The 24,822-nt window shown below is 34.2% G+C and overlaps 1 protein-coding gene across 1 annotated transcript; it reads right to left on the bottom strand.

The window, feature by feature from the left end:
- Positions 1 to 138: 138 nt before the first annotated feature.
- On the bottom strand, positions 139 to 23,327 carry LOC132549995 (transient receptor potential cation channel subfamily M member 2-like). The gene is made up of 15 exons (XM_060213989.1): positions 23,208 to 23,327; positions 21,831 to 22,029; positions 20,262 to 20,597; positions 19,796 to 19,902; positions 18,427 to 18,515; positions 15,632 to 15,846; positions 14,011 to 14,102; positions 12,682 to 12,831; positions 10,498 to 10,707; positions 10,069 to 10,169; positions 7,445 to 7,673; positions 4,225 to 4,280; positions 2,908 to 2,971; positions 2,451 to 2,579; positions 139 to 390 (listed from the first exon to the last, which is right to left on the bottom strand). Exons 1-15 carry the CDS (start codon positions 23,325 to 23,327, stop codon positions 139 to 141), a joined length of 2,349 nt encoding a protein of 782 aa, XP_060069972.1.
- Between the last annotated feature and the right edge of the window lie 1,495 nt (positions 23,328 to 24,822).

Genomic DNA, 24,822 nt, shown 5'->3' with positions numbered 1-24,822 from the left:
CAGAAAAATCAAATGATACGAGAAGAAAAATATAGACATGTCTTCCCTCGCTTGTTTAGGGAATTAAACCTCAATTGTGAAAGCAAATTAAAAAACCCTCTTTTTCAACGAAAGTAACTGATAAATGTTATATAGATGCTAGATTGTCACCATTTTTTTTATTATGGTCACTTTCGGTCCAATATGTGGTACAGTTGAAAACAATCCAAGCAGCTTAAGGAAGAAACACACGAAAGCCAATGCTACATATATCCTTCCAATGCTCTGTAATTCTTCCCTTCTTGAAAAATTTTCTGCGTAGGGTAGATAAAGTTGTATGTACCCAATCGAATATAACGCGACTGCCGGAAAGTTCAGAAAATTGAGTAAGAAATCTTTTGCTGTGGGCACCTTCAACGAAAAAAAGAATAAAGAGAAGTTTTTAAATATATTCCCCTTATCGTTTTTTTAGTAGTAACTTTTTTAGTAGTCAGTCCAAAATTTATATGAACTTTTACAGTATGTTTTCCAAGTATATCTTTTATTATGTATACTCTGTTAAGACCAGTAAACTGATAAATAAATTAGAAAAGCAACATTGCATGAATAATTGTTTTATCATACATACAAAATCGTACCATATTGAAATCTTGACTAATCAAAGGCCAGGAAATGGCGGTTAATTGGTTAATTAATTAGTCGTAATTTTGGCAGTGTTCGTAAAGTCGTTATATATCTATGTCCAAATTTGATAAAAATTGGAAAATCTATGAATATCAACCAATCAGAAAGCACAGAATGGCGGGCCTTTGTTTCGATAAGGTACCAGAATGCTAGATTGTAAAACTCGTTAATGACAAAATAGGTATGATGTGTGGTTAATTGCTACGAATTATATCAAAATATTAATTGTGAGAGAAAAATAAGATTAAATATACGACATTTGTTATCTTTGATACATCACTAATGTGGCATACAGGGCATTCCTGTCCCAACTTGTAGACAACTGAACTTAAACAGGTATAACAACTAACATCCTCTCCTCTTAAAAATGTACGAGTTTGCTCTACTACTGGTACAAAAACTAAGAAAACATTGAACTTCGTATGTTACGAGCGATTTTCTTTCTATCTGGAAGTAAAATGATAACATTTTCTGTATCAGTGTTTAAAGCATAATAAGGAAGGAGACGTTAGTCGTGTTTTCGTGGGGTTGCACATTCGATCCCAATTATTTATCTTTAGATATATCATCTTTTGTAAACAAATTCTAGTCTGGAGTATTTGTTTATTTAAATAGACATTTTCAATAACATAGACTTGGAGACGGACGTTCAGATTTGAGTAAGCCATATTCCTGAAACTTCTGATAGACTGTTCATATAATTTTATTTCATTTATGCCTATGGAATAGAGGAATTTATTAAATCTAATTAAATCTTATATCGCACGAAACCTGATATCACCACTAGTGATGGCACTAGTTATTATCTTTTTCCATGATAATAAAGTTTTGTAAAAACGGTGTTTTTCTAGTAAATCGAATGAAATCCGCCGATATTCCTATTCGGACGCAAATGTAAGGAAGGTGGGTTAACTTGTTCCATCAAAACATGACATACATTTCTGCTTTTATTTTTGAAAATTCAATAGTGTTGTAAGCGAATCGTGCCTGAAAACAGCATAAAGTGAGTAAGTACTATGTAGAGTACCTCATTAAAAATGACGTATCCCTATTGTCAAGCATGTCGGCAAACTATCAAACGCAAAACATATCTTCCGAACATTTTTGCTCTCAGCAATTTTTATGTTTGGTTCGACATTTTTTATTTGTGCTTCCCTTAAAATTGTTATGAATATAAAATATAATGGTTTCTAATATTTTAATTCCACGGCATGTTTTTCGAGACTTGAAAGTTAACAAACATAAAATTACGATATCATATGATGTCTGTCTTAGGGAAAGCTTACTCCAGGATGCGACATACTTTCATGAAATCCTATTAGATAAAAGTTAAATGAAAAAATATATATTACACATGTTTGTAAAAAAGTACAATTCAGGATTATTTTTTTTCTTTTCCTGAATCTGATATAGGGTTTGTATTGAGAGAATAGAAAATTGCTCTCTAGCAGCAAAGAAACATATTCACACAGTATGTATTTGAAATAAGGTACACCAAAATAACATAACATTATCTTAAGGTGTGTTTGATATCAAATGAATATGAATATGATTTTAGAATGGTACCTTCATTCATTAACAGCATAACATATTGATAAATGGTAGCATAGATATCTTATTTTGATGACACAATGTTTGTCTTGTTTGTGCGACCTTAGCTAATTTATTTCATAACAAAATAGTAATACGAAATTTATAAATATTTATTTCCTTTTTTTCCCTAAGATGAAATTATCATATAAATGTAATCAACCATCTCAGCCTGTCATGTCTACATCAGTTCTTACCTGCATACAATAGTCGACCACAATACAGATGACCCAGGTAGTAAGTATAAGTTCTATTTCCGTGACCCTTGTGTCAAAATGGAACAAAATTGCGTAGCTGAACAACAACAAAAATGCTGTATGGGACATCTGTGTAAAACAAAACACAACCACATAGATCATATAAGAAAGTTCAACAGTTTTCAACAACGTTAATAATCAATTATTTGCAAATGAATATTGCGCTTGTTTCTTATATTTGTTGTTTATTTGTGTTAGATACATGTAAACATTCTGTTAGAATCACATGATGTATAAAAAAATTGTTAGAATTAAAAAAAAACTTTCAAGTACGTTTTTGAATTTTGAATATTTTTGGAACCATCTTAAAACTGTTTCATTTACGATTTTCGATTAATTTTTCTTTTAACACAATAAGTAATATCCCGAAAGTGTCTTTAAGGTCTTCTATACTCACACAATAAAGAATATGTTTCATCCATGGTGCTTGAAGGAAATGCTTTGCCCGTAACACATTTGCACTGTCAAAGGGAATATCTGTCATGATTTGCATTTATTAATGAATAATTGCTTTCTCTTTATACATGTATAATAACTACATCTACCACGTATTTGAATCATTGCACGTGCGAGCAACTTATACTTATATTTCGTCTTAAGAAGTTGATAAAACCGATCGTATGCTACGCAATAAGCTAATATCACGTGGTTCTCTATAAAATCAAATCAATGATGCTAACACTGCATTTGTTCCATCAACAGCATAAGGACAAATGACTTTAATGGTAATTCTATATAAAGTGTCGTTTTGATTATCCAGACAGATCACATATTCATCTTATAAACAAATCATATTACATGGTTCAAATACTGCGAATGAAGTGATTTTGTGAGGAAAAGGCTTTTAAAGATATAGAAACAAATATTTCATTTTTCAGCTGGAAACTGTTTACAGAAATACAGCTGTTCCCTTACCTGGCTAATGTTAAACAAATGAAGAGCATTGATACCAGAGTCAGTAGTAAAGGCATTGCAAGCGTGCTAGTCTCAGATATATTGAAGTCATTTTGCACTACCCTTTGATTCACTGGGAGTCATGTATAATACGAAGCATATTTAAACGGCCATCCCATGTTCATTTCTAAACAACGTAATACGGAATATACTCAAAGTTTCCTTTACCTATAGGACCCTGAGTACTTGGGTCATGATTTTGTCACTTGTTGTATTGTATCGCACAGTATGAAGCTTCCATTAATAAAGAGCACGTTATCTGCCATATCTACATCAATCTTAAGTATTTATTTTTGTAATTTTGGCTCATTAAACTATTTGACATCAGTCACATGTTTGAATCAAAATTTAGAAAAGCACCTAAAGACAGCTCACTCCTTGTTAACTCTGTTTTTGGATTATGAGAAAAAAAGAATATGTTAATCGTTAACAGACGAACGACAGACGACGCCGGTTTAAAGACGATCGAAATAACTTAGTTGAACCTGGTAACCATGAAATCTACATCTTTAACAAGTTATTGGTTCTGCTGACTCATGGACGTATTCGTGAACGAGACTTGATATTCACGATTTCCTTACTTAATTGATAATGCCTTATAGTTCACTTTCTCTTGCTGCATCAATACATCTATTACTGACCTTAATATTGTTCCCCGATCAAATACTATTAATAATGTTTGCAGTATGTAAACTGCTTTTTATGGTATGTTATATTCATCAAGTTTGAGAGACGAACAGTACCTACGGGCATTACTTACCAGAATGCTGAATCCTGAGAACTGCTACTGTCTTCACTTTCTACGTCCTCGTTTGACTAAAATGAAACATCGATGTAAGCCTGGGTTTTTACAACGTCTGACCCAGTTAGATAATTGTTTCTTCATAGGTAATATAGGAGTTATAAAGATACTCACTAATTAAGACGTATAACATGCAAACTCACCGCAAACATGATGGACTAAATTCATCATCAGAGGAACTAATAATTAAATTTCACTACATGCTCATTATTGAAAAAGGGTATTAAATGTATTATAAGGATGTTTTGTTTTTGTTTTTTCATATTTTTTTTAAAGTTTTGTTTTTGTTTTGTGTTTCTTTTGTTTTTTCTTCAATTAGTAGTTATTGCCCAAATACTGCAATGCCATGTTTCCTTCTTGTGAATGGGCCATCGATAGCAGAATAATTTTTCTGTGCGTTCTATTTTTTATGGTTCAAATTTATGGGTTTTCACAAAGGGATCCAAAAGTGATTATTTTTCTTTAGTTTTCTTTATTCATTCTATATTAACCTGTAAAAGGAAATTGGTGTTTTCCGGACTATGCAACTGAATATTTAAGCATTTGTCTCTTTATTTGTACTACCCCTGTGGTCCATCAACTTATATCAATATATTTTGTTTCGCCGATAATTTCAAAAATCTCAAACCACTTTTTTATTTTTTCAAAACAACTTTAAAAATGAACACTTTTACTCGTCAATAATATAATTTAGCGTTTTTCCGAACAAATGCTGCGCGAACTAAGATATCGAACAACAGGGTCCGCATTCATGAAACCATTCTCATGCTCAAACATATATTTTGTGCTCAGGAAAACTTTTTTAATTATTCACCTAAATCATATAAAATAATACAAATGTCAGATTTAAACCTTGAATATAGCTTTGACTTGAAGTCCTTTCAAAATTATCTTTACATCTTCCCCAAAATCAGTCTTATTTAATAATTTTTATCTTAAACAAGACATAAAGCTTGAGCACAAAATTCATGCTTGAGCATGAGAACGGTTTCATGGTCTTGTATTCATGGATAGTTTTCTATACACTAAATCAGAATAAACATTGTAACACTGCCAGCATCATACCACGTATCGACGTAAATGAACGATTGCATGTTATTTCAGCAAAAGAACACGGTATAGGACAACCAATGAACAGGATGTCACTTCAGCATGCTACGTAGATACGAACGTTGCATTCTTCATTGATTACTAGTGTAGTTTAACTTCAGCTTAACAAAGCTGTGCACTCAGCATGCTGTAAAAGGTAATGGTCGAAAGTGCAATTCACAGGTGAATCCTGCTTTCCTCTTAAAGTCAGTAATGGTCTTGTCGATGTGGAGAACGTTACAGCGACTGTTGTGTAATTCAGTATCGTCAGTTTGGCAGAAAGAATAAAATGATTTTTAGTGACATAATAACGAATGAAAGACCAATTAAGTTATATAACAAGGCGGCTTGACCGGTTTTCGCTACCATGACGAAATCTTACATCATCACGTTTGCCGTTTATCCGTAATAGCCAGCAACCGAACAACGCACAACCTCTTATTGCGCGTGGTCGTGGGACATGAAAGTCACCGTGCTGCCTGCTGTGCCACCAGTTTTGTCCCCGAATCGATCACGTCTGTGATGACATTAAGTAACGTTGGATGCATTACGTCCTACTTTGTCAGGTAACAGCAGAACATTCCTCAGCCATTTCTGCGTAATGTGATCGGTTCTATATGTCATGATTGTGTGGCATGCATCAGCGCAAAGTGCGGACAAACAGAACAGTGAAATAATACAGCTTGATTTGCACCCTCTCCCTATGTATCCTTGTACCCTGTGGCTATTTTTCGATGCCGATTGACGGATTTTTAAGTATGTTGCTATCTTCAACAGCCGGATATTTAACGTACGAAACAGATGACAGCATCATAGATTTACATGCCATCAAACAACATTTTTCTGGTATTGGTTGGCAACTAGAGGAAAATGCATTAGTTTCGTTCTAGTGTTGCAGCAATGATTGGCTTTTGATTTTAGATTCGATATCTCTTGTCATACATGTAATATCAACAGTTTACCTTGTTGGAATGATCGGAAGATGTGGCAAGGTTCCATGATTAAAGCTACACAGCTATGGCACTGTGAGTTTACTTAACAGTACCTAAGCAACTAACATATAAATAACACGAACGTAAAATCAATGACATTATGGCAGAATATGAACAAAGAAAAAGGGGAATAATAACACTGAAACTTTTGAAAATGCACAAAGGGAACAAGACCATGTATTCCGGAAGAGTATGTGACATCCGCTTCACCGACAGCCGCTATAGCATGCAAATCTTGGTCAATTCAAATAAGAATGTTACGACATCAACAGAACGACGAAGCAACTAGCGAAGATCAAGCATATCAAACAAGAAAATAGAATGGGTTATTCCACGACCGGAAAAGCAATGGTTCATCAACCAGCATTCCTCAAGACCGTGTGCAGTGAAGTTTCTCTCATTCTCTGACATCTTGAACGATATATTTGCTCCAAGCCCTTGGGTATCGAATCAACAGCGACATTTATAAAACTTGTATAGGGATAGAAAATTCACTGTCAGGAATACGAAATCCTTACTTCTATCGTACAGTCTAATAAAAAGCTGTCCTTGTCAGCGACTGATACAGAAAAAATTGTTGTGTCCTTCATTTCCAATTCAAGTGAGCATATATGATGGACATGGACAATTATCTCTTTTTTTATTTAAAGACAAGATAACTTGAACATATCTGAAAGTGAAACCGAGAGCCTGAACGAGGTCTCTGGCATAATTTATTCTCAATGAAATGGAAAAGTATTTCTATATTCACATTCAAATTAATAGATGACATTTTACAACATCTTGGACTTTGTATGAAAATTTTAATATCTTAACGTTTTGAAACCGCCTATGTGTTATAAAATGTAAGCCAGAAAAACTTCGTAAGAATAGAATCTACTGAAAACAATGGTTATGACCACTTTTTAAGACTATGGATTAAGGATTGCCAAAGGTTATGTTTAAGCTTTTTGATTTTGACATGACTCTTTTCCTTTCTCCTTACATTTTATTAGCATTTAGAGTGTCGAATGAGAGAATTTTCACAAGCATTTTTAAAAACTAAATGTGTTATATGATATTACATGACCATCCTTCCATACATTGTTTTCTCTTACCGGAGAGCCTTTTCTTGTGAACGACGATATTTCCCCACACCAAACAGCGTCCACAATGTACTGTATTAGGCCATTTGCGGCAAACTTTCTATTGTTCGTCATTAGGGCAATCTCGATGCATGTGATGTCCTCCCATCTTCCCATATGTGTCATTAACAAGTCCATGGCTTTCTCGTCGTCATTCTCAAAACATTCGAACGTAATGTCCAATGCAAGTTGACAGAATTCCCTAGAAACGAATATAAGTTTGTGTTTACTGTGTATTGTTTGTTGTGACTGCATGTAATCTCAATAACAATCTTAGGATTTCCGAAGGAAAAATGTCCATGTTACATGCCGCTAATCCAGTAAATGATTTTTATGTTGCATTACTGAAACTTCAATATCATTTTAAACTGATTCTTTAAAATGTAAATACGATTCATACTTAAAACACCTGTTTCTTTTTTATGGAACTTATCTGTGCGTGTAAAAGGACGTTATCTGGAATTGCGATATATGTTACTTGATGCTGTGTGATAAGTGACTCTCTGCTTCATCTGCTTGGTCAATCCAAATAAGTAATGTCACTTTCTCAAATGAGAACAAGGTATACAACAACAGAACAAACAGGTAAACTAACGAGCATCAAATACGTCCAGCTTCATGTCGCACAAATAAATGTAATATTTCTCCATAAGATCACTATTGCGACCATAAAACTTCCACCTAATTTCATCAACCCGCATATTTTGTGGACACAAGAAAGTACCTTTTTGATTACCTACACTGCATGAACATGAAACAAACATTGTAATACAAAGTGTATTCATACATACCAGTACATGCAATTCTAATTTTCACATCAATCACGTTGTAATCATTTTCACAATGTAAAAGTGAATGCCCTATTTCAAGTACAGAGGTTAAGCTCTAATATCTGTAGAATTTGTGGATTTTTCGCTAGCTGTGCATACATTTTTTAGCTGAAAAATGCATTTACATGCTGATGGCTTACGATATCAGATGATATTGTCTCGTTATGAAATATGTCGATCCAATATATGTATGCACTTGTAACTTCCAACAGCAGATTGTTTCCTTGGATCATACCACCTAGTAAGATCAGTCCCTCTTTACTTGAATCCGTGTTAGTCACTTTTGTTTCTTTTCCATTGTTGTAATATAATCCTGGCTTTTGGATGTTTCAATTGAATAACATAGGAGTTGATTAATCTAAACACATTAAGGCAATCGCATTGGTTATACATCTAGAAGCCTAGATTATATATCAACAATGGAAACAATGTCTTTTGATATATATATATATATATATATATATATATATGTGCAATTTTTAGACATCACTCATGACTTTACTATCATATCAAATAGTAAATATTGAGATCACGAAAGTTTTTTTTTTATTTTTTGTGCATTTCACTGTTACCTGTTAAAGATTGATAAAACTTTGCTATGTCGCCGTAGAAAGTATCTTATCATTATTTGCGATTAGGTCAAGCCAATTTACTATGCCGTCAAAATCAAATCTGCTTTTAAATAACACAAAAGTAACGTACTCATATTTCATGTTTATTTTTTTTCTACGGATCACTCTCTTTGATGTTTTTAAATTACACAGTAAATGCATTCTTACTACATCAGTAACATTAGGAATGTGTTATTGACAACGAGGATTTATTTAACCAAACCGAGTCCGATTCAAGTATATGAGTACGTTAATGTTTGCAGTTGTATACTTAAACTGCAGACGTCATATAACTGCAAATGAAAATAGTTAAAATCTGAGTATCAAATGAAAAGGGAAAATACACTTTTTTTAGTTTCTTTTTACTTTATCATTTGCTAGTTTTTTAAATTTCCATACATTTTTAAATGTTTCATTGGATGTTTGTATATAAACGTGACATCTGACGAAGTCTGATTTAGAACGTTGATAAAGGATGAACATTGCGAGATTTGGAATTCATCAATGTATGGCTCGTGACAATACCGCAAAATTAATTTTTCTATAAGTTTATGATCTAATTTAATCTTTTGTTTCTATTACTTAATATACTTTGATAACTATTCATATTAAATGTGTGTATCGTCACTGTGTATTGTATGTTTACAAATGCTATTTTGAACATGTTAATTAACAAACATGTTGATGATTTTCTGTATTAATTGACTGTGCTCTTGATTCTGTGTACCATTATGATAGATTTTGATTTTTCCCGTTCATCTCGTCAGATCAGTCCATCCGAATGTTCACAAGACAGGATAATCAAATAGAGAGAAAATAGTATGGTATGAACTGAGATGGGAATCGCCCTTTGTAGTTCAATCCGACAGACTGTGTGTAAGTGGTTATTTGTTAGGAAAGTGTTCATGCTTATAAATTGAGGGACTTCAGATCATAGAGATAAATGGTTTTATCGATCGAGTAAAATTGAAATTAAATTGAAAAGTTCTACAAGTGTAAGCATAACGATAAATTCACGAACGCTGTCGGAGAAAGGTAAGAAGCAAAACATTAAAAAAAACAATAAAATACAGTAAAAGTGATACATTGACATGAAGAGGTTACGGGGATTTTCTTTTGTTTTCTTTAAGGTTAATTCACAGCAAATTGAACTTACTCTGCATTCTTTGTCAGCTTGTCCTTCATGTTTGGAAAACGGGAGGACTTTGATATTTTCTTCAGCAGTCTGCAAGCAATCAGTGCCATGGCGATTTGGTCCTTATGACACAAACAAATTGAAATATTATATATTACATGACCGCGCGATAAATAAAACTGTATATGTTCTTTGTTTTTAAGTATAATAAATAAACGAATAGCATGTACTAGGATATTTTCTTATTTCCAGAAGTCGATAACATGAATCTGGAATAATCATCAAAAAGGGGTTAGTTTTTGCAGAATTTCGTTTGATACCGTAATGGCTGAGCAACTCCTATTGCATGACATATTTTGATAACTGTTTTAAGACTTAACAAACCGGTTAAATTGTATGTTTTCTAATTTTGGATATTTCAGATTGTTATAGGTCCAATAGGTGTTATACCTGTCCAAATTTCCAAAGCACTTTCGCCATTTCCTGTTTTCCGGTAAGAACGCTCCATAAAAACAGCTGTTGATATCGATCCTCTGCAAAACGTTGTATTGAATAATCGCACTTGTCGCTTAAGACACCATTCATTAATCTTCCATACGACTTGTACTTGTAAACTCCAAATATAGGCTTTAAAGGTGGAATGAAATGCGGTGGATACTCCTGTGGCAATGAAACAAAATGTTATTGTAATGCCAGTGTAATTTATATCTAAGATAACAACACATTTTTCCTATTGACAAAGTAAATATGACGAAAGTAAATATAAAGTGATGTATGAATTGATTATTAGTTAAGGATTACGCCTGTCATAGGTCTAGCTTAATTTTGTTCGATTTATTATAGAAAAAAATACATTCAATGGCAACTCAACAAGTCATATTTTAAATGTTTCTAGGCATCTAACTACGCAGTCAGTAGAAACAGAAACTTACATAATGGGAAGTGTTGTATCGTATCGAGAAAAAAACTTACTCAAAAAGGTATTTCAAAGACCTAGAAAAATTACTTTAGTTATCTCTTATGAACATATACGTCATTAAATCACGAAAAAAGTTTGTTTGATATTGAGGCAATGCGTTTTATTGGTTACACAAAATCTGAATATCAGGTATGGCTACAACGATTCTTGTAAAGTTCTTATGCCCGTCATCTCATCCCAATTACCAGAAGTCCAAACCTGTTTTGTGGAAACATCAACCGCTCATGAATAAAAGCAATCCGTAATTCTGCATTGTTTGGATTTTTTGGACCACGCGCATTAACATATTGTCCAAGGTAGTCCAAAACATGCTAAATTGGGTTCATGTCTGGTGTAATTACCGATCATTTGAGCGTCTCTATCACTTTTTGTTAAAGATAGTCTTGAACTGGATGGGATCTTTGTGGTTTGGCATTGGCACCCATTAAAATAAGCCAATCTTCCAATAGATGTTCATCGAAATGCAGAATAACTGAAGGTAGAAGGATTTGATCACGGTACTTCTGTCCATTTAAAATTCCATCAAGGGCATGCAAGTGAAGTCTACAGTTTAGAGAAAAAACATTCCCAAACAGAAGCATCGAAACCACCAAATGTCCTTGTGCTTAGAATGTGATTTTTCTGAATGTTTGCGTATTTCTTGGTCTCCAAATACAGACATTGTGGCCGTTCAGACCAGTGGACTTTTGGCCAATAGCTAAAATTTCCTGCCCAGTATCCGTTTCTATAGATGGAGAGAGCAAAATTTCCTATTAACCAAACGTTGTTGATAGTATGCATGAAAACGCAAGCATTGTCCTACAGTTGTCCTCCATGTCTACTAGTGGTGAATGGGGCTCGCCTTGTATGTCTGTACAGAAGTCTATCTTCTCTATCTGTTGTCTTTCTATTTCTGGAAGACCTCAGCGCTCGTAAACATGTCAATTCGACTGCATTAACCGAGAAACAACAGAAGACTGACATTTAAAAATGGAGCTGCTAGCATGCTAGGCATTTGCCATTTTTGGACTTGCAGTTTTGCAAATACAGTATGGACACGTGGAATATTTACCATCAATACACGCGCAATCGCTGTTTCAGGTGGAATGCAAACTTGTGTTTTGTAAAATTACAGGGTTTCCCAATTTAATCCCGGTTATCATCAAATTGGATGTAATGCTTGGTAGCATACCGCACCAACCACTTAAGGAGACACTACAAGGAGTACGACAGGGTGTATGTACATAAAAGTGTAACTTATATTGTAGACGATCTTATATCTTATATAACTGAAATATAGCTTCATATAATCGATTAAAATTGCATGGATACAATGTTTGCAAATGTTGCAATTACAATATATACACAAATTTTCAAAAGAAATCCTAGATCGCAAGTCCAATATGGGAAATTACGCACTAGGCCCCCTTCTGTATCTCTTGCTCAAACAATGGAACGATCGGGCTATTTTTTCAATAAAACATTTGTCTATGCTATAATATATCCAGACCATAATTGTACATTAACGTATTTAGTATACAACTTGAAATTTAAATATTTGAAGAGTTGATGAGAAATAGTTATTCATTTCTAAAGTATTTGAATTTCATCGAAATTCTTCCAGAAAAAACAATTATCAATAATATGCGGTAAAGCTTGTTTTGATGATACAAAACCTCAAAAAGTTCCTTTAGAATTTCTGCGTCCAATAAGGCATTTAACTCCAGTCCGTTTTCAAGGAAAGTTTCAATGAAGTCCGCCCTATCCAGTATGAGTGCCGATAATATCAGTTTCTCATCAGCCATAGCTGCTTCAATTGTCCTTTGCTATGTAGAAATGAATACGACAAAATTATGTTTTATCAGCTCGCTGCATCTAATAATTACGTGGAAAATTTACTAGAACGTAATCATTGCAGTTGTTTCCTATGGTATTATCTAAGGGATGAATCTTAAAACTTAAATCGTCTTGTTTTCCATAGTTACCCCAAAATCCCAACAGCAATCCAAACATTTTTAGATTGTTAGAATTCAATATAGTCACTTGTCGGCCAATTTGTTTTTTCTTTGCATCCCATAATTAAAGGGATACCTCTAAGAACCAACGAAAACTAACATAACATTCTAGAAAGATCCATTAGAAACCTTTCAAGCAAATTGTTTGAATTGATCGCTTAATGGCGCCACCTATAGAGTATGTGAAATGCATTCATGGATTCCAAACAAAGATATGCAGTTATTGAATAAAGGATAAGAAAGCTGTTCGGTAGGTAATATCTCTTGAGTGTAAAACGCCTAGTAATGAATGGCAAGTTATGTTATCAAAGTGATCTGCATCATTAGATGTGTGCGTTAACGATAGAAACAAATAGCACACATGAATTCCCTTCATTTTAAAATACTAGTAACGACAGACCATCTGTTGTGTTGCGTTATTCCAATGACTCCTACATTTATTGCGAAAGAGAGGAATCAGACGGCGGCAATTTGCGTACAAAGAACGAAATATAAACATTAAAGCAAGGGAAACTCGTCCGAAAAAAGTAATCAAACACTGCTAGTGTACCGAACCCTTCAGGGTATCACAAACGTGAAAGATAGTGTATGACGGAATAATAACAATGTTATAGCATATATTGTATGTTACCAGCTGTATACTATTAAGTCAGATTTAGGGAAAATGAATGTTCAATTCTAAACGTTTATAGTTTCAAATACCTTGTCTAAAAGAAGACTTGTAAAAAAGGCCGAGTTGTGTGAAAACTTCATTATGAACTAATATTATCAGTAAGATTATAGAAAATTTCTTGAGTTTAAAGTTCATTAGAACAGTTTCAGCTTACACGGTAGGTAGTAAAGCGGACAGAGGAAACTTTGTTTTTCGTAAATGATTTGTCTATTTATCGTTAAATCATGGCGGAATGAATTATTCGTAATCAACGTAGGAAACCATTACAAAAATTATATATCAGACCATAGGATTTATAGTGAAAAATGTACATTTACATTCATGGAGTGCAAAATATCGCTGTTTGCAATTTCAATTCTATTCCAGAACACAGCAAGCTTCAACTGATTCAGCGGTTGGTCTTTATTGCCTGAAACACATAAACATCTTGTCAGTGGATCATGTCCGTAGTCGATTTCGCCATTTTCCGATACAAAAGATAAGATAGAGCTAACGTTTTCTTGAAACCTAAGTCGCGAATTGTATAGTTCTACAACAGTAGAGGCTAATGTCAATACTCTTATACAACACGTGTAAAAATTGCACGCCTGTCATGACATCTCTCTAATGTTCTCCGTCCGACACGTTCTTTGCGCATCGCGTGTTTAGCAAATAATGTTCTACAATACACATAATATCTAGCAGGGGCGTAAGTTATATAACAATTATTGACAATAAAGTGCTACACACTCACAAACGCTACGTTTGTTAGACACCCTCTTTCTGAAATAAATAAATAAATGAATGAAAAATAAATAGACAAATTCATTTATTAATCACAGTAAACAGATCGTTATTTATCCAAAATCTCAGATTTAGTTTTTTTCCTGCTTTGATATTCTAATGAACTGTTTTTTTTTCTTTTTTTTTTAATCATATCTTTCAGAAAGATCAATCTTAGAACAGTAGATTCGTTTACACTATAAATGATTATCAAAGGTCAAAACTGGAATATGTTTGTGTACGAGAAAAATCTGTAAAATTGCCATAGTCTATGCTTTTATTTAATTATTTTGTTGTGTGTGTGGATGTAAAATGATTACACAGCGCTTGAATAAAAGTTCTGTTTGTTACAAAGCAAGTACCGAAGATGTTTTGATACAAAGGGAAGCTAATGCTAAATTGTCTTGTACTAGTTAACATCTGTTCATTTAGCATAGTACTTTGTGTTATATAAAGACCCATGGTGTTAGTTAGGCTTATATATATATATATAAAACTATATTATTTAGATTGTAAGTATTTACATTCCAGCAGAGCATTTCCTTTCAATTTCATTTTATCCAAACAGCGGATATGCAACGTTAACGTTATAACGATAGAAGGTGTGCCACGCTTAGCTTCACGTCTTTATGGGCTAATGAAATTAAACACACAGTGTCAAACACACAGAAGTCGGCATTATATTCTTTCGGCTGGACCTTCATTTTGAGACTACGAAGCAGCATCATGTCAAACGGCGGCCATGACTAGGTAGCATCACCGGTTAAGAGCCGCCATTTCTACTTGACACAGGGAATTGCTCGAAGGCACAGTGCTTTTATATCTTTACCATGGGAGAAAGCGAGTTACTAATCTTTGTCTCTTGGTTTGTTGAAACAAAATCTGACCACTTTGATGACTCAAACGATGATCTAAAAAATAAAAACTAGACCTTGTTTCAAACCCGATGTCGTTCAAATATTGGAAAGTTGTAGCCCTGTGACAGGAGGTACTTTTTATAACAATGTAATTGCTATTTTGAGGCAAAGCTTACTTTCAAACGAGATTATTTTTGATGATAATTCATTTTCTGTTAAAAGGACAGTCTTACTCTCAGGAAAGGCTTGTTTCTTAAGGTCGGTGCTTTTAGGATATTTCGGTATCATCTACTCGCAGTGTGGAAACACGTATATTTACCTGCGATAAGAGCCTTCAGCATGGCTACGTCAATGTCTTGTGACACATCAAGTGAAGCGGTTATATCAAACACGGTAATCAAATCATTCTCTGTAAGACACATATCAATGATTGTGCAAACATCACTGATTTGTGCATAGCTCCATATTTCTTCTGTCTCCGTATTCATTTCCACCATTCTTGACTGTAGGGACCTCATCAACATCGCTATCAGACTATAATATGGTGTGATACTATGATGATATTATGTAAATGCAGCAACTAAGCATTTTGTAGCCAAAAGAACAAAGGATTCAAATATCCAATCCTCCTCACGGTTACAGGCACCATAACACGAGAATTCAGACAAAGGGTGAATTCCCTTCTCAAAGCTTTTTTGAAGTCCAAAAGGGCAGTAATGATCAGATGGAAAGGTGTGGAAAAGAGGTAAAATTCTATAAATCATGTTGAGTATATTATCATGATAAATAGGTACCTTAAAAAACGCCAATTTTAATTCAGCGTTCATTACCATGTATTGGAATATGAATTATGAATCCACCATATCATAATGAAGCATTCGAAGACTAGGGAGAAGGCTGTACCCAGCGAGAAGCTTCAGAAAGGAATTAAAAATTTGACACCCCACTGTAACGTTACGGAATTAACGTACAGCAAATAAAACCCCAACAGCTAGGTTAAAATTCAACAACTTAATAACAACAAATAAATTGGAAAGAATTCACAATAGATTGTCCAGAATACAGGGTAACCGAAGAATAATCCAAGAATTGTTTCCTCGCTGGGTACATATAAGTGCAAGTCCAACAGGCACTATCACTTAATCACTGTAAAATCCCACACTTCACAGATTGAAGTCTCAAAGTAAGCTCACTCAAAGTTTTTGTGGTATCTCCTAAATAGTATATATATAACAGTTAAAGGGACATAACTCTTTAGTGAATATACGCATAAACTGTATTTTGAATTTTCCTGTATTGAAGGTGAATAAATGTTCTTTTGTTGTGTACAAAGGGCAACGGCATGTTTGGCTGGTTTGTCAAGTTAAATCTGTTGGTTTAATTAGGTATATGATCACCATCAGGCATCCTGTATTCTACAGCGTTAATACTTCAAAAAGGCTGCTTAGGCTCAGGTCCTTCAGTTGTATACACACTAAAGGTTTCTAGAAAATTCCTTTCTAGATGATTCTAGATTAGCAGGTACCTAGCTTGTTTACATGTGTCTTTAGAAACACCCAGGTAATACTAATAACCGAACGTTCTAGAAAAATCTGCCTAGCACTATCTACATATATTTTGACAAATAATCATAAACAGGTTTTTTTTATGTAAACAATCAATATGATACAATGTATGTAAACACAGCACATCTGAATTTGGATTAATACAAAACATTTATACATACCCCCACCCCCCTCCCCCCGCCCCCATAAAAAAATGATAAAACAAATAAACAAATAGAGAAGATGTTAGCGGACATTGATGAGAGAAAATGAAGCCTAAACATTGCATCTTACCGAAACCTTGAATGATATGTCCTGATTACCCTGCTTCTGAACGAAATCGGACCATAATACCACGTCCTTTCAATTTGTTTTCATCGAGGTATGTCCTCAGTATCAATAAGAAGGATTACGGAGGAGAAGGTTCTAGACAAGCGAAAACAAGGAGGATGAATGACAAGCCATGGATCTCACTCCTGCAATCCGAAGCCAGAGCATTGAAGAAAGTAAAACAACTGCCCGCTTCCATGATTCGAGCAAAAGTGCCAGATTCTGCTTTGGAGTCAGTTGCCGAACCCATGGTTTGTTAAACCATCTAATTAAAGCGGAAAGAGAGGAGGATGAATCTACCTTCGGTAGACAATCGCTGTAACGGAACAAGATTGTGGTACTTATATAGCCAAAGAAGAACTTCAATAGTTCAGAGAGGACGTTCATGATCAGCTGAACAAACACTGTGGCCGGATAAAATCTTTCTGCCAACATCAAGGAAAATGTTTCATCCTCCTGGTAGACGGCAGGAGAGAAATATCTTATCGATCTTTCTGGTATACTCCAGAGGAGGAAGACATTATTGATCACATGATGAAACCTTACATGTCCCTAGAAAAGTCTGTCTGAGCGAGACCGCCCGTGATAGCTTCAACCAGCGTGCATCATCATGGACAAGAGGCTCTTCTATCAGCAGCGAAGACATAGCTATGCATCTATTTCAAGTTAAGAGCATCCACAGAACAAGTGTTCGAATCTGGAGCCATCGAGACAAATTTTGGCAACAAAATGTTCATTGCTAAAGTCAAAATATTCTGATAGAGAAAGCAAACTACATGAACAAATATTTGACAAAAGAATTGATTCAAATGGCTGAAATTATGTTCTCAGCGGGACTCAAATCTGGCCGTCAGCTATCTGCGAGCACCATAAAAGAAAGAGGAAATCACCCTGTCTCTGTGTTATGGTGTAGGTGACTGTAGGGAGGGCGATATATTTGAATAGTACTTTGTTATTTTTTCTACAAATATAAGCATAGATACATAATTTGCGTGTTAAAGCCGATAAACAGCCATCATGTTTCTAATAACTCTTAAATGTAAACGTACACAAACAAAGATCTGGACTGCAATATTCGGATATTGATGTTTTCATTCTTCCATTATATCACTCTTCGCTTCATTTTGAGGTGAATATCTTATTCACTTACATGTATTGATTTATCTGCATATATCACATTTCTCTTAAAATCCTCCTTATATCTATAACTTAAGAGTTCATATAGATAAGTTTGCCTCACCTTTCTTTAGGATGTTCCTTGAAACGTTCGGACATCTCTCTAGCAAGCTCAAACCCATATGCTATCAAGTCCGCGGCTCTACCTGAACCCTGTAAATATAACATTGTTTTTAAATTTCGGGAACGTAAGAAGAATGTAGTTTAAATTTTTTCGGATAGGTCACTTTGATTTTGCAAACAATTCATCATATCTCAAACAAGTAAACACCTTGTGAGACTTTATGATTTATCCAAGAAAAATGACCAGTTAAACCAAAGTGCACAGAAGTGTACATTGCAAAATATTATTTCCAAAGGAACTTGCATGCATAGCTTTGTTTACTGAAGTGGAAAGTAATGTGCGCGATTACAATACAATTGCTGACCTTAATTAATTCTAATTATGGCCGACGGAACCAAATTTATTACCAACATAATCATAAACAAAACCAAAATTAAATAATAATAAAAAAAATAGGAAAAAATGGGATCAAAAGAAAGACTAGATATTTCGGAATAGTAAGCGTCTTCTGCTTTATCGGCAACAAACGTCATGTAAATCATGGTTACCCGAAGTAGGTAATGTCATGTTTGCAAATGAGAACAATGTGTACTATAGGCAAAAAACGAGCATCAAACACCCAAGATTGGTATCGCACAAAGAAATAGAATATCATCATGCTTAAGCCCACTTAATCTATTTCAGATTTATTTTGTTTTTGATGCCAATTTCCTTATATAGAGTCGGCGTTAATGCCATTTTCTGTGCTTATCTAAAGAGATGTATGGTAAGTACAATGTCTATATCAAGGTGCATGTTATATAGCAAGCCTGTACAGTCCTTAATCAGAAAGCCAACAAAACTGATCTCAAAATGTTTAAAAATTTGATATGACAAGATGCATCATTCATGATCTGTTTGAGGTTTATTTGTGTGTAACACAATTGGTTACATAAAGGGCAGCTTTCTTTTACACATAGTATCAATACTGTTTACCCCTTGGATATTGATAAGAAAACGTTTTAAAAAAGCGATGAAATGACTGATATAAGACGTCGAACCGGGGCATAAAGTCATCGATCTTGTTGAACAAACCATTTGTACAATATCAAAGTAAGGCACTGTTTGCCTCATGTTGTCAATATGCGCAAATGATTGAGGTGTACATACTCATACGTCATCGATTCGTTTGCAAAAGTGTTTCATTTTAGAGAAAACAAATATTTAATGGTTATCGTGAGTCTACCAAACATTATGAATCCTTCAACTTTTTGCAACCTTCACACATCACTTGTATCTTCTACAAATTTTCACCGATCCATCTGTTTTGAACCGATACTTTAGATGTTCTCTGAGCTGTATATAGTTATTTAGGTCGATAGGCTTTTACCTTGAAAACTATTGTTGGCGTCCTCTTCTTGATAGCATTCAGTACGGTTTTGATTGTGTTCTTTCCTCCTTCCACAACTAGCAAGACGACAGGTATAGAAACAGTCCCTGGGAGAAACAAAAAACCCTAGAGAATGTGAAATCGTTTTTGCCACTCGATGTCTTGCAAAGCATTGAGAGACACCTAATGAGCATGTTTTTATAAGACCCATAATATGAGACCATCTAAATATCAGACCTAGTTGTTTCGTATTAAGTTACACGTAGATGCACTTAATTATCCTGAAATATAGCAGCAATTGAAGTGCACGTTTGTAAAGTGTCAGTCGTCATAATTTTGTCTTTTATATTTTCTCTCTCAAATTATAAACAAGGAAGATTTATAAAACGTTTATTATTAGACAAAATTTAACTTTTTATTTTTGCAAACGTTATTTTTAGAGTAATATGACATATTTCATCCTTACCGTCTTCTATTGTCATGTTTGCAATTGCTTGTTCAATTTCCGCGCGAAAAGCAATTTCTTTTCCAAATTGATCGTTCGATCCATCGTCCACTAATATAAAGTGAGTGTGGTTTGGGTTTAGAAACGCTTTGTTTGTTGCCGCTGAATATGGATACATGCATGTTTTATGGTTATCTCCTGTCGTGTTTCTGAGGCAGTTTCGACCTTCAATAGCGCCCCATGTTGCTATTCCAATGGCAACAATGGATCTTTGGCTTGTGATGTTGAAATCATGAACCGCTTCACCAACTACCTTCATGATACCTGTGTCGGTTCCTTCGCTTATTATCCATGGCCCTGAAGGACAAAATACAGTGCAATGGAATATGTGTAAGTTTCCTGAGTATTTCTTTCTTATTTGCTGAACAGATCTTGGAATGATTATTTTATGGCATCAATATCAGAGGATTCTCTCTCTCACAAAATAGTTATAACTTTGTGAATACTTTTTTCGTATGTCACAACCAGTTTGGAAAACAATTGCGTGACATTTCGACGACAAGACTGTACCTTTCATCAGGACAATGAACAGTTAACTGTATGTGCACTAAGGTTTAGAGTATACAGGTTGTAAATAACACCGAGAACTATTTAGCTACATGAAAATATTAACGGCCATTACGAAGTTACTAAAACAACGAATAACAATATATTGTATTTTCCGAGAATATAAGAATTTGACTACAGTACATTGATAACACCAAAGGAAGTTGATGACCCAATCAACGTTTACCGCATAAGAACCAGAACGATATTCATTGTGATATTGAAAAAATATATGCAATGCAAACAAATGCAATGGGGAGGTAAACAAGCCCTTCAACTGGGAGCTGATTATAAACCGCAAACGGATGACCCAAACTCTCACAAATATATGTGACCAAGTTTAAACCGTGTCGTAGCCGAATCATTTGGGAATGTACTATTACAAATATCAACTAAATCGTTTACGCCATATTTTACTGCAATCTACCTTAACATGCGTAGAAATATGTCATTCACTTTTCTAAGAACTCGTGATATTGAAAATGTATTGCAAACAATGTTATACGTTTTACATTTACTTTCACTAAGCGTTACATTTACCTCTCTTTATAACATCCAAATATGATATCATTAGATTGAAGAATATACAATCAAAATGCAATTGGACAACAAAACACAGCATGGACGCGGCGTTATAATGCATTCGAATATTGGTCAGGGATTTGTCAATTGAGGGAAAATGATATATAATTGTGTTTGCTATAATTGCAATAGGTATCGATGACTACTACCATGTTCAGTATCGACCGAAACCAAGCCGACACCAATAATGTATCAATACAATAATAAGACAAGATCACGTTCAAAATTATATAATTTACCCCAGTTTCCTATTTTGAAATATATGCCCCACACATTGAATATTTTAGAAAGAGTAAATTATTATTATACTATATTGTAAAAAAAAACTATATACATGGCATATCAGCGATATCAATGAGAACCAGTGTTCAAAATCTATGTTAATTTGTTTTTATAACATACTTGTAGTTCTTGTCAGTTTAACGAGTCCCCTCTTGAAAGCTGTCCTTAATTTATTCTTCATTTGAAAGTTTTTGGTTCCTCCTGTCACTGAAATGACTATATTAGGCTTTGGAAGGTGCCACAGGTTAATTAAAACTGCCAGTAGCCTGTCACATGACCCTTGGTTATCTCTGTTGTCAAATTCGTTCACACGGATGTACTAGAAAATGACAATTGTTAAAACCATCGCATGTGCATTGTAGAGCTGTAAACTTCTTCAACAAAGCAATATAACAGACATACAAATACATCTTTTCTGTGATAATATGATATGCAATTTAATTACAGGGAACAACGTTTGTCTCATCAAATATATTGAAGGTGACAACTTATTCTAAGTTATTATAGGTGTCTACTTATAGTTGAACCACTAACAGAAGAATTATCATAATGAAGTGTCACAGCAATTACATTTAGCATGATACGCCACATATTTATATCATACTGACAACTGACCAAGTAGTACTTACTATTGGCTAATCTAAGTGTAGGATTCAATCAGAGAGTTTTACATACTGTTTTCTGTTTCTGAATAGGGAGTAGTACCCATCGTTTCTTCTAGAGAGAAAGTGTTCCTTTTTTTTACGTATTCCGGCGTTTTATGTAATAATGTAAAGTTTTGTTGGGTTCGCAATTTACACATTAAAATCCTTTATCATTTTGTCGGGAAACAATATAGGTATAAGAATTATCCTTCTACATTGTATAGCGGGCGAAGCATATTAATGCAAAATGGCTAGAGTTGTACAATATTACATAAAAGTGGCCCCTTCACCATACAGATACCTGATAACACTGTGTTGAAGATAAGTTTTTTTAAACCCTGGTGTAACTTATAACTGTTAATAACAAATATAAATTTGCAGTTAAAGTGGTTCTGGCTTTCCCCAGTTTTCATGTAAAATTCCTTAGTCTGAGAGTTAAATAATACAAAATAGGCTTCCAAAAAGATATGCTGTTTATCTCCTAAACGTGACATAAGATAATCTCAATATTTAAACCATTGAAACATATGTTTTTTTCGAAAGTTACTGAAGACACTCAGTTTTTTGCTGCAACATACAGTTGTTACGTCCTATAAAGATTCGTCGATGATATGTGATATGCTCAAGACCTACAATATGAAGCCTACTTTTGCAATCTCTTTTTTAAGTTACCTTCTCCTCAGTAACACACACTTTACAAAAATCGACATGTCATTTGGAACGCCTCATTATCAATATTATCCGAGACGTTGCATTCTTAGTTGTGTATATTTGATTAACATCTATCAATGAAAAAAGATACTGACAGGAATTATACATTAAAATACAGTAACACCGATGTCACATCACTTACGTGCCGTGGTCTTCCAACACAATTATCGAACTCGATACGTCCACAATCGGCAGTTAAAATTCTGCTCACATCATCATGGTGTACTTGATATGATTCCCCACTGTTGTATTGCCCTCGCATGTCCACCATTGAAAAATCCTGAATTGGGAAAATAACAAAATATGAAGTGCGTGTATCTTTGTTTAATATCTAAATATATGTACATGTTTATGATCATCCAAGTTCTATATTGAAATCTTTACACCATAGAGATAATTGAACAAAACCATAACAGTGACATCAGCACACAGGAAATGGGACCAAGGAATGTTCAATTTTCTTTTATTTCATTTTTTTCTGTCTTTTCATTTATAGTTAGATATCCTTCGCTCTACACAGTTTGCATCAGCAGTGGGTTGCGAGTTATTCTATTTAAAAAGTATATTGCAATTCATTTGTGAAATTATTTCTGTCGAACTCATTTGCAGTAAATCAGTGTTGCGGATACATGATATGATCCAACTATAACACCAGATCGTCAGGCCCTGGTTGTTCAAAGTTTAGTTAAAATCAACCAGCGGTTAGTGCAAACTTAAATTGTTGCCTCTAGAAATACAAGAGCGTTATCAAAGTAACGCTCAAAATATAACAAGTTGACCTGTCGCAATGAGTCTACAGCTTTGATTTGATAAAGAATGTTCGCAATATTGATTAATGTATGTTCGAAACTTTTCAATAACCCCTGGTTATCTATAACCAGCCTTTGAAAAACCGGAGCCTGATAAACACATTAAAATGCATCATTATACAATGATCCAAGTTTGAACCTTTGAATTCTTTCTTTGGAAGAATAGAAAAACTCTGAGCTGGACACTTTGAATATTTATCCCAGCATACTACTGATATCATGCATTATAAATTTGACTATATAAGTCCTTTCAAACTTGTAAAGTAGCCCACTTCATTGAAATATATCCAATCCTTCGTATCAGGTTGATGTTGAATATATGTGATCATGAAATTATTGTTCTTGAATATACATGTATACTCAAAGAAAATTTCTGTAAAATCCTAGAATCCAGCCCTGCGATGAAAAAAACCAAAACGGGAAAACCAAATTATCATATCGGAATATTCGATGTGATGCTGCCTGATAGTTTGACACTAATGAGGAAACCTGTCTAGGCTTTACAGTTCTTGTTCACAAATGAGTGAAAATCAACAAATCCAAATAAGCATGAATCAGGAAATCCTTCTTAAACAATATCGTATGCATATAAGGAACAACAAAGCCACTTAGAACAAAAATCACCTTTACGATGAAGACATTATAATATAAAAAAAAACAGTGGTTACCAAAGCTTCAGAACTAAGTCACAAAGCGCAAAACGCGGACTGAATCCTCCTAGCCTTACGAATGATAGCTAGTTATAATCAGGATTTCTTCATTAAAAAAAATATCACGACATGTTGAACCACGATCCAACAAGAGCTGCAGAGCCCGAATAACATTTAACGCTGCCAAATTATTGGAAATAACATTTCATAAATGACAAAGGTGATGTATAATGGAACATTACCAGTGAAACTCGAAAAAAAAAATCACCTTCGTATGTACTAGTTTAGTCAGAGATCG

Source organism: Ylistrum balloti, unplaced genomic scaffold (genome assembly GCF_031769215.1).
Source record: "Ylistrum balloti isolate Yb309-2 unplaced genomic scaffold, AGI_CSIRO_Ybal_v1 Utg370098, whole genome shotgun sequence".
NCBI classification, from domain to species: Eukaryota; Metazoa; Mollusca; class Bivalvia; order Pectinida; family Pectinidae; genus Ylistrum; species Ylistrum balloti.
This window is presented reverse-complemented; position numbering and strand designations above follow the sequence as displayed.

Coding starts and splice junctions, on each gene's coding strand:
- LOC132549995 (XM_060213989.1), bottom strand. CDS start 23,327: ATGCGAGGGCAATACAACAGTGGGGAATCATATCAAGTACACCATGAT. Junction 10,708..12,681: donor TTCTAAAGGAACTTTTTGAG/GTTTTGTATCAT, acceptor TCATTGCCACAG/GAGTATCCACCGCATTTCAT. Junction 10,170..10,497: donor TGCTTTGGAAATTTGGACAG/GTATAACACCTA, acceptor TTGTGTCATAAG/GACCAAATCGCCATGGCACT.